Source organism: Belonocnema kinseyi, chromosome 4 (genome assembly GCF_010883055.1).
Source record: "Belonocnema kinseyi isolate 2016_QV_RU_SX_M_011 chromosome 4, B_treatae_v1, whole genome shotgun sequence".
Taxonomy (NCBI): Eukaryota; Metazoa; Arthropoda; class Insecta; order Hymenoptera; family Cynipidae; genus Belonocnema; species Belonocnema kinseyi.
Genome location: NC_046660.1, coordinates 2272208 through 2285567, shown reverse-complemented (window position 1 = coordinate 2285567; position 13360 = coordinate 2272208). Strand labels below are relative to the sequence as shown.

The 13360-nt window shown below is 23.3% G+C and overlaps 1 protein-coding gene across 1 annotated transcript in view; it reads left to right on the top strand.

Moving 5' to 3' along the window:
- The window catches only part of LOC117172180 (intraflagellar transport protein 140 homolog), a 94056-nt gene that overhangs the window by 71444 nt on the left and 9252 nt on the right, over nucleotides 1-13360 (top strand). The window contains exon 10 of the mRNA XM_033360012.1: nucleotides 11995-12896. Within this exon, the coding sequence (XP_033215903.1) occupies nucleotides 11995-12896 (902 nt within the window). The remainder of the gene's footprint in view (nucleotides 1-11994; nucleotides 12897-13360) is intronic.

The following is a 13360-nucleotide window of genomic DNA, read 5'->3' as shown; positions in this document are numbered from 1 at the left end:
TGAAAAACGTCATAAGGTACGTAGAAAATTTAACGAGAATTTTGTTCCAAGCGCATGTTTTTACAAACAAGGAAGGTGATACAAAAATGTAATTTTACATTGAAAGAATAAATAATGACTCACATTTTGACGCTTTTATTGAAAATGTGCATAGAATTTGAAAAAATACAAAAAGCGTTAGAAAAAATTGAATTTTAAATTAATATATTTATTTATTTAAAATTTTAAATTACATTTTTGCGAAAGCTTTTTTTAATTTTTGTAATATATATATATATATTAATTTAAAATTTTATATTTGCGAACGTTTTTGGATTTTTTCAAATACTGTGAACATTAAAAAAACATGCGTTACCTAGAAATATTTTATTTAAAATTATTGCTATTTCAAATTCAAGAAATAAACTTCGAAATTTTAAATGTTAAAAATAATTTTGGAAACTAATGTCTTATTGTTGTATTTATAATCAATAAAATATATTTTTAAAAAATTCTAATTGTTAAAATTCGGGAATTTTACAATTCGGATATTTTATAAATCGGCAATTTTCTGTCGCGAATTTTATTATTCGGGAGTTTTCCAATTCGGTAATATTATAAACTGTCGATAATTTTATTATTTGGGAATTTTGCAATTGGGGAATTTTATAGTTCTGAAATTTTACTATTCGAAAATTTTATTATTCGGGAATTTTCTAATTCGGTATTTTTATTTTTCGTCAATTTTATTATTGGTGAATTTTATTTTTCGCTAATTTTCCAATTCGGTATTTTTATTTTTCGGTAATTTTATTATTCGTGTATTTTATTATTTGGGAATTTTCCAAATCGGTATTTTTATTTTTCGGCAATTTGATTTTTCGGGATTTTTCAGTCGTCCCGAAAACAGTTCAATTTTCATGTCTAACTTTGGTTTCAACCGTTTCAAAAAATAATTAGTTAAATTCTAATCTTTGTCAATTTCAAATGTTAATTTGAATTTAAAATTGAAGATTTTTCATAAAATTATCCGAGTTTACAATTTTTTAAAATAGTTTTTACAGCTTTTTTTCAAAGCTGTCTCGATAAAAAATTTTGCTGATCAAGAAAGCTCTAAAAAGGGGGAAAATAAGGTGATTTTTTCACGAAAATAAATATATTATATTAAATTTTATTTAAAGCTTATTAAATTCCTAAGATTTAAAATAAAAATATTTTACTTGTATGATAATAGATTGATTTTTAACCAAATTGTTCAATTTTCATGTCTAACTTTGATTTCAACCGTTTCAAAAAATAATTAGTTAAATTCTAATCTTTGTCAATTTTAAATGTTAATTTGAATTTAAAATTGAAGATTTTTCATAAAATTATCCGAGTTTACAATTTTTTAAAATAGTTTTTACAGCTTTTTTTCAAAGTTGTCTCGATAAAAAATTTTGCTGATCAAGAAAGCTCTAAAAAGGGGGAAAATAAGGTGATTTTTTCACGAAAATAAATATATTATATTAAATTTTATTTAAAGCTTATTACTTTCATTATTTTTCAAAATTGTATTCGAAGTTTCGACAAAATAATTTAAATTTCAATACTTACACCCTTTTTTTATACAAAAATTTTCAACAAAAAAGTTTATTTTAACACAAAAACGACTTTTCAGTAAAGAAAGAAAAAAATAACCCGAATTGTTGAATTTTCAAGCCAAAATAAAGAATTTTTTCTACAAAACAATTGAATTTCCAATCAAGATGAAAATTAAATTTTCAACAGTTGAAAATTTAACTATGTCGGTAAATTTTTATCGAATTTTCAACAAAAAAGTCGAAATTACAACCTAAAACGATTCTTCAATCACAAAAATAAAAATTAAACCAAATTTGTCTATTTTCAAACCAAAAAGACGAGATGAGAATTTTTAGGCGAGAATTCGTATTTGTTGGTTGAACATATAAATATTTGGTTGGAAATTGAATTTTTATCAGTTATTTTTCAGTGCTTGAATTTTCAATACTTGAAAAATAAGCTCTTCAAAATTCAATTATTTTTGTACACAATTTTTGAAGAATTTTTGTGAAGAGAGTTTGATTTCAACAATGAAACATTTTTTGTAGAAAATTTTAGAATTTCTAACAAAAGATGATTTTTTCAGTCAAGAAAAAAAATCAGAAAAATTGTTGAATATTTAAGCCAGACGATTTTTCTACAAAATAGTTGAATTTTGAGCTTAATTGAAAATTAATTTTTTAACAGGTAAAAATTTTACTATGTTGATCAATTTTTTTCAAATTTTCAACAAAAAAGTCGAAATTTCAACTTAAAACGATTCGTCAACAACGTAAATAAAAAATAAATGAAAGTTGTCTATTTTCAAGGCAAAAAGACAATTTTTTAATAAAACGGAAAACAGAAAATTCAACTTTTGAAAATTAAAAAATTAAAATTTTCGGTTAGGAAGAAGCCACAAAATTTAAAAATTTTAAATTTTGAACAGTTGAAAATGTAATTATGTTGGCAAAAAATTTCCGAGTTTTCAACAAAAAAATTCGAAATTCCAACCAAAAACGATTTTTCTATCATAAAAAGAAAAAAAACAACCAACATTTTAAATTTTCAAGCCAAATAGACGAATTTTTAAACAAACTAAAAGTTTAAAATTCGTCTGTTAAAAATTAAATTTTTAGGTGAGAATTTGTCTTTTTTGGTTGAAAATTTTAATATCTGGTTGAAAATGGAAGAAAATTGAATTTTTAATAGTTATCTTTTCAATAGTTTAATTTTCATTAGTTAAATCCTTTTTTTTTAGAAAATTTTCAACAAAAGAGTTTATTTTAACACAAAAACGACTTTTCAGTAAAGAAAGAAAAAAATAAACTGAATTGTTGAATTTTCAAGCGAAAAAGAAGAATTTTCTACAAAGCAATTGAATTTCCAACCAAAATGGAAATTAGATTTTCTTGAAAATTGAACTGTAGAAAATACAAAAACTGAAAAATTTAAACTTCTTCAATTTTCAATAGATGAATTTTTAAAACTTTCATTTTAAACAGTTAAAAATGCTCGAAATTTTAACCAAGAACGATTTTTCCATCAAAAAAGAAAAACAGAAAACAAATCGTGAAATTTTCAACCAAAATGGAAATTAATTTTTCAAAAAATGTAACCAACCCCTTGAATTTTCAAGTCAATAAGATGAATTTTCTAAAAAACAGTTGAATTTCCAAACAAAAAGTTAATTTTCAACAAAGCTTCTTGAAAATAACACCAATTTGTTGAAAATTCATTTTTTTGTGGAGCATTTACAATTTTAGTTGAAAAATCATCTCTTTGTTTAAAATTTTGATTAAAAATTCATCTGTTTTTTCCAATCTTAGGAATTGAATGAGTTTTTAATTAAATTTAACTTTCCTGATTTAAAATAAAAATATTTTTTGGTTGAAATATTACTATTTCTTACATTTTTTGTTGAGAATTCATCTTTTTTTGGTAAAAAATTCATCTGTTTTGTTAACGGTGCAATACTTTAATTTGCAATCTTAAAAGTTTCATGAGTTTAAAATTTAATTTAACTTTTGTAAATTAGAATAAAAATCTTTTTTTTTGGTACAGAATAAGACTACATGGTAGAAATAAAAGTACTTTGTTAAAAACTAATTTTGATGTTAAAAATTCATCATTTTAGTTAAAAAATCCTAAGATTTAAAATAAAAATATTTGACTTATTGGATAATAGATTGATTTTCAACCAAATAGTTCAATTTTCATGTCTAACTTGGATTTTAACCGTTTTTTTTAATAATTACATAATTTTAATCTTTTAAAATGTAAAATTTTAATTTTAATTTAAAATCGAAGATTTTTGATTAAAATTTTGGATTGATTCTTTTTTAACCAAATATTTCAATTTTCAACCAAACTTAAATTTAATAAACGTAAATTTTGTACTAAAAAATAAATTTTGAAATAATTAGTTTCACTTTACAAAAAGTAATTCACTTTTTAACAAAATAAAAAAAATCGGTTTCACTAAATTGTTTCATTTTCAACCAAAGAGATGAATATTCAACTAAAATTATGCATTTTTTACATAAAATTTTTTTTTCAACAAAGTGTTCCAAAGTTAAACCATGCAGTTTAATTTTGTATAAAAAAATTTTTATTACAATTTACAAAAGTTAGATTTAATTTAAAACTTATTAAGTTTTTAATACTGAAAATTAAAATATTGCTGCACCGTTAAAAAATCAAATAAATTTTTGACCAAATAGTTAAATTTTCAACGAAAGAGATGATTTTTTAACTAAAATTGGAAATGTTTCACCAAAAAATGAATTTTTAAATAAACTAGTACAACTTTCAACAAAAGAAGTTGAATTTTTAACAAAATAGTTGAATATTCAACCAAAAAGAGGAATTTTTAACAAAATCGGTAAATCCTTAACCAAAAAAAGATTAATTTTCAACCACAAAGTTGCATCATTAACCCAAAAATATTTAATTTTTATCAAAAGAGGTGTATTTTTAAACAAAAAATAAAAATGTCGAATATTTAATAAATAAAAAAATGGTGAAAAAAAAGATGAACTCTAAACTGTTAAAAATTCAATTTTTAATTTGGTTAATTCGTTTTTGGATAAATTTGGTTAAATTTTGTTTTCTTTCTTGACTAAAAAATCATTTTTCGTCGAAAATTTAATTCTTTGATTGAAGAATGGAAAATTTTACAACCAACTTTGTTGAAAATGAACTTTTTTGGTTGAAAATTTATCTGTTTTTCAAAAAATTCATCTTGTTGACTTGAAAATTCAACAGGTTGATTAAATTTTTTTCTTCGTTGGCTAAAAAATGGTTTTTGCTTCAAATTTTTACTGTTGAAAATTCGAAAATTTTGTACCAAAACAGTTGAATGTTAAAAAATTTTCAACTGTTAAAAATATAGGTATGAAAAATTGAAATATTAAAAATGGAAGAAAACTGCATTTTTAATAGATGTATTTTCTGCAGTTAAATTTTAAACTGTTGAAAACTGAATTTTCAATTTGGTTCTGAATTAATATTTGTGTGGATAATTCGCCTGTTTTATAGAAAATTCATCTCTGACTTGGAAATTTAATAATTTAGTTGCTTTCTTTTTCTTTCTTGATTGAAAAATTGTTTTTTTTTTAAATTCTGAAATTTTTTACGAGCATAGTTAAACTTCCAACTACTGAAAATTCAAGTATTAAAAATTCAACTATTGAAAATTCATTTGTTCAAAAAGGAAAAAACTTGATTTTTCATTTGTTGTACTTTTTATCTTTAAATTTTTAACTCTTTTGCTTGGAAATTGAAGAATTTTATTGGCTTTTTCCTTTCTTGGTGAAAAAATCGTTCTTGGTTTAAATTTCGATTTTTTTGTTGAAAATTCGACAATTTTTTTTACCATTTGTTTTCTGTTTTTCTTTCTTGATGGAAAAATCGTTCTGGGTTAAAATTTTGAGAATTTTTAACTGTTGAAAATTCAAGTTTTAAAAATTCATTTATTGAAAATGGAAGAAGTTTGAATTTTTCAGTTTTTGTATTTTCTACAGTTCAATTCTCAACTGCTGAAAATTTAATTTTCATTTTGGTTGGAAATTCAATTGCTTTGTAGAAAATTTTTCTTTTTCGCTTTAAAATTCAACAATTCGGTTTATTTTTTTCTTTCTTTACTGAAAAGTCGTTTTTGTGTTAAAATAAACTCTTTTGTTGAAAATTTTCATTAAAAAAAGCGTTTAAGTGTTGAAAATTAAACTATTGAAAGGATAAATATTAAAAATTGAATTTTCTTCAATTTTTAACCAAAAAATATAAATTCTCACCAATAATATAATAGTAGACTTTTCAACTAATAACAATTAACTTTCAAACAAAAATAGTCCAATTGTTGTTTCGAGCAGTTCAAAAATTGTTAAATTTTTAAAAGATAAATTTTTAATTTTGTTTGAAAATTCGTCTCTTTAGCTTAAAAATTTAAAAATTTGTTTTTTTTTTCTCTTTGTGACTGAAAAATCGTATTTGGTTGGAATTTCGAATTTTTTTTGTTGAAAACTCGGAAATTTTTTGCCAACATAATTAAATTTTCAACTGTTCAAAAATTGAAAATTCAACAATTTTTTGAATATTTTTCCAAACTGAAAATTCTTTCTAATTTTTTAATTTTCAGCAGTTGAATTTTCTGTTTTCATTTTAATTGAAAATTCGTTTTTTTGGCTTGAAAATAGAAAAATTTGGTTGATTTATTTTTCTTTCCTGACTGAAAAATCCTTTTTATGTTATAACTAAATTCTTTTATTGAAAATTCTAAAATTTTCTAGAAAATTTATTGAAAATTCGAAAAATGTTACCATTTTTGTTCAAAACTTTAATTTTCAATTTGGATGAAAATTCAACTGTTTTGTAGAAAAATCGTCTGTTTGACATAAATATTAAAAATTTTGTTTGATTTTTTTTCTTGGCTGAAAAATCGTCTTTTTTGTTAAAAATTCAAAAATTTTCGACAAAAAATGTTTAATTGTTGAAAATAAAACTCTTTTCTCGAAAATTTGAAAATTTTGTACAAAATAATTGAATTTTCGAGAGTTTTTTTGAAGTGTTGAAAATTCAACGATTGAAAACATGACTGATAAAAATTCAATTATCAACCGAATATTAAAATTTCGAAACAAAAAAGATAAATTCTCACCTGAAAATACAAAAGTGGACCGTTCAACTAATAAGAATTCATTTTCAAAAAAAAAGTTCGAATAGTTCAAAATTTGTTAAATTTTTAAAAGATGAATTTTCAATTTTTAGTTTGTTTTTGGTTAAAATCTCGACTTTTTTGTTAAAAATTTGAAAAAAATTTACCAACACAGTTAAATGTGCAATTGTAGAAAATTAAATTTTCAATTTGATTTAAAATCAACTTTTTTGTAGAAAACTCGTTTTTTAGGCTTGGAAATTCAAAAATTTATGGATTTTTTTCCTAACTGAAAATTCCTTCAAAATTGTTAAATTTTTAACAGATGATTTTCAGTTTTCAGTTCGGTTAAAAATTTTTTATCTATGACTTGAAAATTAAAAATTTTGGTTCGGGTTTTTTTTTCTTTTCGTGACTCAAAAGTCGTTTTTGGTTCAAATTTAGACTGTTTTCTTAAAAACTCGAAAATTTATTTCCAAAATAGTTCAACGTTTTATTTTCTTCAAATTTCGATTGAGTCGAAAATAACATTTTTTTGTTTGGAAATTCATCTGATGAAAATATGTTTTTGAGTTTTAAAAATCGACAATTTGATTGATTTTTTTTCATTTTTTTATTGAAAAATCGTTTTTGATTGAAATTTCGACTTTTTTGACTGAAAATCCAAAAATTGTTGACCAACATAATTACAATATCAACGATGAAAATTTCAACATAGTTAATTTTTTATCATTAAAAAATTAATTATTAAAAACTCTAGTATTCAAAATTCAACTATGGAAAAATAATCTGTTAAAAATTGAAGAAACATGATTTTTTGTATTTTCTGCTTTTTCGTTAAAACAGTTTTGTCTAAAATTTGCTACAAAAAATGTTAAGGTATTGAAAATCAAACTCTTTTGTAGAAAATTCGAAAATTTTGTATAAAATAATTAAATTTTGGAGAGCTGATTTCTCAATTAGTGAAAATTCTATTGTTGAAAAGATAATTGATATAAATTCAATTTTCAACCAAATAGTTCGAATGTTTGTTCGAATAGTTCAAAAATTTTTACATTTTAAACAGATGCATTTTCAAATTGAAAATTTGGAAATTTTTTTACCAGCATAATTAAATTTTCAAGTGTTGAAAATTCAAGCCTTGAAAATTCAACAATTTTGAAATCAAATTTCGAAGAATTTTAAGGATTTTAAAACTATTTAAAATATTTTGCTTTTATTTTAAGAAGGGTTCAGTTTATAAAAAAAATTTAATCGTTCATTTTTAATTGTTCTAGCTGAAAATTATATAATTTAAAAATTTTTTAAATTCAATAATTGATTCTTCAATTTAAAGCATTGAAAATGATAACGTAGATTTATATTTTTGGAACTGAGTCTGAATCTTTGAACTTTATAAGTAATAAAAGTAAAAAATTCTGAATTTTGCAGTTTATCTGCATTTAATTAAAAAATGACCAATTGAAAAGTATTAGTGTCCTCCATATCTTACGTGTAAATTATTGAGAATTTGAATAAATAAATTTTGTATTAAAAAACCTTTAAACTTCAGTTTTAAAAGCTTTAAATTCAAGAGATTTTAACATTAAAACTTGAACAGTTGAAAATAACTTTTGACTTTGACTTTTTTTTTTAAAAAGTAATTTTAAGAGAATGTTTCAAGAGATTTAAAAAGATTTACAAAATTTCCAAAAATGACTCTGGAAAAGTATAAGGAAATATTTTTTATTTTGCAGCATTAAAGAAAAATTTTAGGTAGAATTCGAATAATTTTGGCTAATATGATATTTCGTTAACAGAACTTCTCAAATTAGACAATTTAATTGATTTTTTTCTTTTCGTGACTGAAAAGTTCTGTTTGGTTGAAATTTCGACTTTTTTTGTTGAAAATTCGAAAAGTTTCCACTAACATAGTTAAATTTTCAAGTGTTGAATATTTAATTTTGTTCCAAATATACATTTTTGTTGAAAATTCATCTGTTTTATAGAAAATTCATCTCTTTGGCTTAAAAATTCAACAATTTTAAACAAAATTAACGTTACATTTTCTTCAATTTTAGATTTAGTCGAAAATTACATTTTTTGTTGGATTATCATCTAATGAAAATTCGTTTTTTGATTTTTAACTTCGACAATTTAATTGCTTTTTTTCCATTATTTATTGAGATTTCGACTTTTCGAAATTCGAACAAATTTACCAAACCAGTTAAATTTTTAACTGTTGAAAATTCAAGTTTAAAAAATTCAACTGCATTGAAAATTCGTTTGTTAAAAATGGAAGAAACTTGATTTTTCATTTTTTTTTTTACTTTCTTACAATTCAATTTTCAACTCTTGAAAATTTAATTTCCATGTTGTTTGAAAATGTTAACTGTTTTGTAGAAAACTCGTCTCTCGCTTGAAAATAAAAAAATTGGTTTGATTTTTCTTCTTTCTCGATTAAAAAATCGTTTTGTGCTAAAATTAAAGTCTTTTGTTAAAAATTCTAAAATTTTCGAGAAAAAGTGCTTCATTGTTGAAAATTAAAGCCTTTTTTTGTTAATTCGGAAATTTGTCATAAAAATATTTCGATTTTTTATTGGTTTATATTAAAAGCAGTAATATTTTATCGACTGTAAATATTAATAAATGAATAAATAGTTTTTAAAATGGATCTTTACCTTAGGCATTAAAAAATAAACAATAATTTATTTGATGAAACGTTTTTAAATTCGTTCAAAGTTAAAAAATGTCCAGATTGTTACTGTTTTAATTTAAAATTCTTAGTCAATAAAAAAATGGATAGGTGTGATTGAAATTTTATAAATTATTTTCAAGTTAAAAATATTATTTCAGTTTAAATGATTCTCTTTTTAACCCATTTAATTAGAAATTTTTTAATTAAGAAAAAGGATAATTATGTATTATTTAATAATATTTGACTGTTAATTTAAGATGAGTAAACTGAAGTCAAATTGTAACGTTAAAATTTCTATTGTTTTATTTTTAAAAATTTTTAATTTGTAGGCGAAATTATTGAATTTTTATGTAGAAATAATAATTGAATACTTATTATTTGTAGAAAAAATTTGAGTAATTTTAAGAGGTATTTAGATGTTTAGAAAAGATTCAAAATTAATTTGAAACTTAATATGATGTCAAGTAATTTAAACGAAGTGTGTGGAAATTTTTTTCAGAATTTCTAAACATATTTTAAAATGAGTTTTTCCTATAATTTTCATAAAATGTTGAAAATTTTTTTTTAATCTTTAAAATCTTCCAGGCTACTTTTTGACAATTTTGGAAATCTCTTAAAGTCTTTGTAAATATTAAATATATAATATTAAATTTAAAATTAAATTAAAAAATGAAGAGGATTGAAAAATCCTGAAAAATAAAATTCCCAACACTGTAATATTCCCGAATATTAAAATTCCTGGATATTGAAATTCGCGAATAATAAAATTATCAAATTATAAAATTCCCGAATAATAAAATTCACGACAAAGAAGAATATTATCGAATTGGAAAATTACCGATATAAAGTAATAAACAATAAACAACAAATTAAATCATTCAAAGTGGAACCCTTGAATTCCAAAACTTTTAAAATTGAAGTTTAAAAATTTTCAATTAAAAAATTGTGTATTAAAATGATTAAAAATTTTCACGTACAAAATGGAAGGAACTAACACTTTTCAATTAAACAATGTTAAATGAAATGCAAATAAACTGAAAAATTTAGAACTTTGAGAAATTATAGAGTTCAAAGATTCAGATTAAGTTAAAAAAATATAAATCCACGTTAACATTTTCAATATTCTAAATTAAAGATACAAGCAATGAACTTTAAAATTTTTCAAAATTATTTTATTTTAAGCAATTTTAAGCTAGACACATTAAAAATTGAAAAATAAATGTTTAACTTAACAATTCTTAAATTAAAAGTTAAATTATTTTTATTTTAATAAAATAGGCATCCTTCAAAACTTTAAAAATTTTATTTTAAAATCTTGAAAAATCTAGAAGTGGTTTTAAGTTTTTTTAAATTCAAAATAAGTTTTGAATTTTTTTTCAGAACTTTTAAACACATTTGAAAAGGAATTGAATTTTTTCTGTAACTTTTAGGAAATTCTGCAAATTAAAAAAAATTAAATTTGAATTTATAAATAATAATAAAACACTTATTATTTGTAAAAATATTAGAGTAATATTAAGAGATATTTAGAAGTTTTAAAAAGATTCGAATTAAATTTAGAACTTAAAATATAGATATTTTCAGATTTCAAACAAAGATTTTAGAATTTTGAAAGGCTAAAAAAGAATAAAAATTTTCTTAAGAAAATTTTCGTAGGAAAATTTCGATTAATTTAAAATATATTTAGAAGTTTTGAAAATAATGTTAAAATACTTCGTTTAAATTACTTGAAATAATTTCAAGTTTTTAATTAATTTTGAATCTTTTCAAAACTTCTAAATATCTCTTAAAATTGCTGAAATTTTTTCTACAAATAATAAGTGTTCAATTTTTATTTATGCTTGAAAATCTAACAATTTCACTTATAAATTATACACTTTTTAAATAGAACAATTAAAATTTTTTCAAATTTTTTTAAAAAATATAAACCTTAATTATGACTATATTATTATGGATTTATTTTTTATTTGAAAATAGTAGAACGCACGTTTACATTTTTTAATAGTTAAAAAAATTAATAGAAAGGAATACCTGAAACTTTATATTAAAAATATATTATTGATTAATCATGAAAATTTGTATTTAAAAATAAAATTATAGGAATAAATGATATATTAATTTAAATTCTTATCAAGACTTTCGGATTGAAACAGTTACAATCTGAAAATTCTCAAATTTAGAACTTTCGTCCTCAAATGCTTTTAATTTTTGATTGATTAAACCCTCAAAACTTTTTTTTATAAAAAAATCTTCGATTTTGAAAACTTGTAATTTTTATTTAAATCTAAAATGGAAAATTTTCAAAGTGAAAGATTTTCGGATTAAGCATTCTGAACTAATAAATGATATAATAATTGATAAAAATTAAAATTTAGAAAATTATTTAAAAAAGGTTGAAATCACAGTTGGACAAAATTTTTATTCTAAAAATTTGGTAAAATTTCCGGTGAAAAAATAAATTCACTGTCATTTCCCAGTTCAGCAGCCACCCGCGTATTTTTATTTTTCTGCAATTTTATTATTCGGGATTTTTCAGTCGTCCCGAAAATCGTCAGAGAAAAAACTTAATTTAAATAAAAATGAAATGAAAATTAAAAAACCAAATTCAATTTGATAATATCCAATCTCTCTGGATGAACAGGAGCACGAATTGTTGGAGGAATTATGGCCTCTCGCGATGCTAGCACCCCGTCAATCTCAACTAGACGTCGCAAAATTCTTGGAGGAAAATGACGAGCCGAACAAGGCAGTTCTTCTATATCACAAATCCGGATTGCTGCGAAAAGCGATGGATCTGGCTTTCAAAACTCAACAATACGAGGCTCTCCAGCTGATCACGATGGACATAAATGCCGAGTCGGATCCGGCTCTGATAAAAAAATGCGCCGACTATTTCGTCGAGAACGGGCAGATCGAGAAAGCGGTCGATCTCCTTGCAACCGGGAAAAAATACATCGAGGCTCTTGAGCTCATCCAGGAGCACAATATCAGTTTGAGCGAGGAGTTGGCCGAGAAGATGACTGTCGAGAGAGCCGAGAAGGATTTCGAGCGGGAAAAATTGCGTATTTCCTGTTTGGAGAGAATCGGGGAAATTGCCTTTCATCAGGGCAACTATCACCTAGCGACGAAAAAATTCACCCAGGCGGGTAACAAATTGCGAGCGATGAAGGCACTTTTGAAGTCGGGCGATACCGAGAAAATCTGCTTTTTTGCCCAAGTCTCGCGACAGAGGGAGATTTATATAATGGCTGGGAATTATTTGCAGAGTTTGGATTGGCAGAATCAGCCGGACGTTTTGAGGAATATTATCAATTTTTATTCCAAGGGTAAAGCGATGGATTTGTTGGCGAATTTTTATGTCGCTTGTGCACAGGTGGAGATTGATGAGTTTCAGAATTATGAGAAGGCGCTCGATGCTTTGAATCAAGCGAGTAAATGTTTGGGGAAGGTTGTCGAGCCGAGGGATTCTGAGGTACATAGGAGGGCCATTGAAGTCGTCACTGGAAGAATGTCGACGATAAAACGATATTTGGATATTAGGAAGTGAGTATTATATTCTATTTTTGCTTTTTTTTTTACTTTGTTCTGAATTTTCTCTACAAAATAATTGATTTTTTTTTTAGTTGAAACGCCAAATATTTTTTTCCCCCAAAATTTGTGTTTTTTTGAAGAAAATTATGATTTTTTTCCTTAAGGGCATGCTCTTCTTGACCACGTGACCAAACTAGTCCCCGGATATGAGCATTTTTTTGGTGTTCACTGTGTCCACACGGATTGAGATATCGTGTTTAAAATTTGACAGATTAAATAAAAAGCAATAAAGAACGTTTGTATACATCAATGTGTTTATAGTTTTAAAGAAAGTTTATTTATAAATCGATGAAAAAGGATATTACCATACGAGTTATTCGCCGTGAGCCGCCGGTTGGAGGGGATAGATGAAACGATGTTAGCGCGCGGGGTGGCGAGTAATGAGTTTAGCGGGCGTGCGTTTTGATTGCATTTTA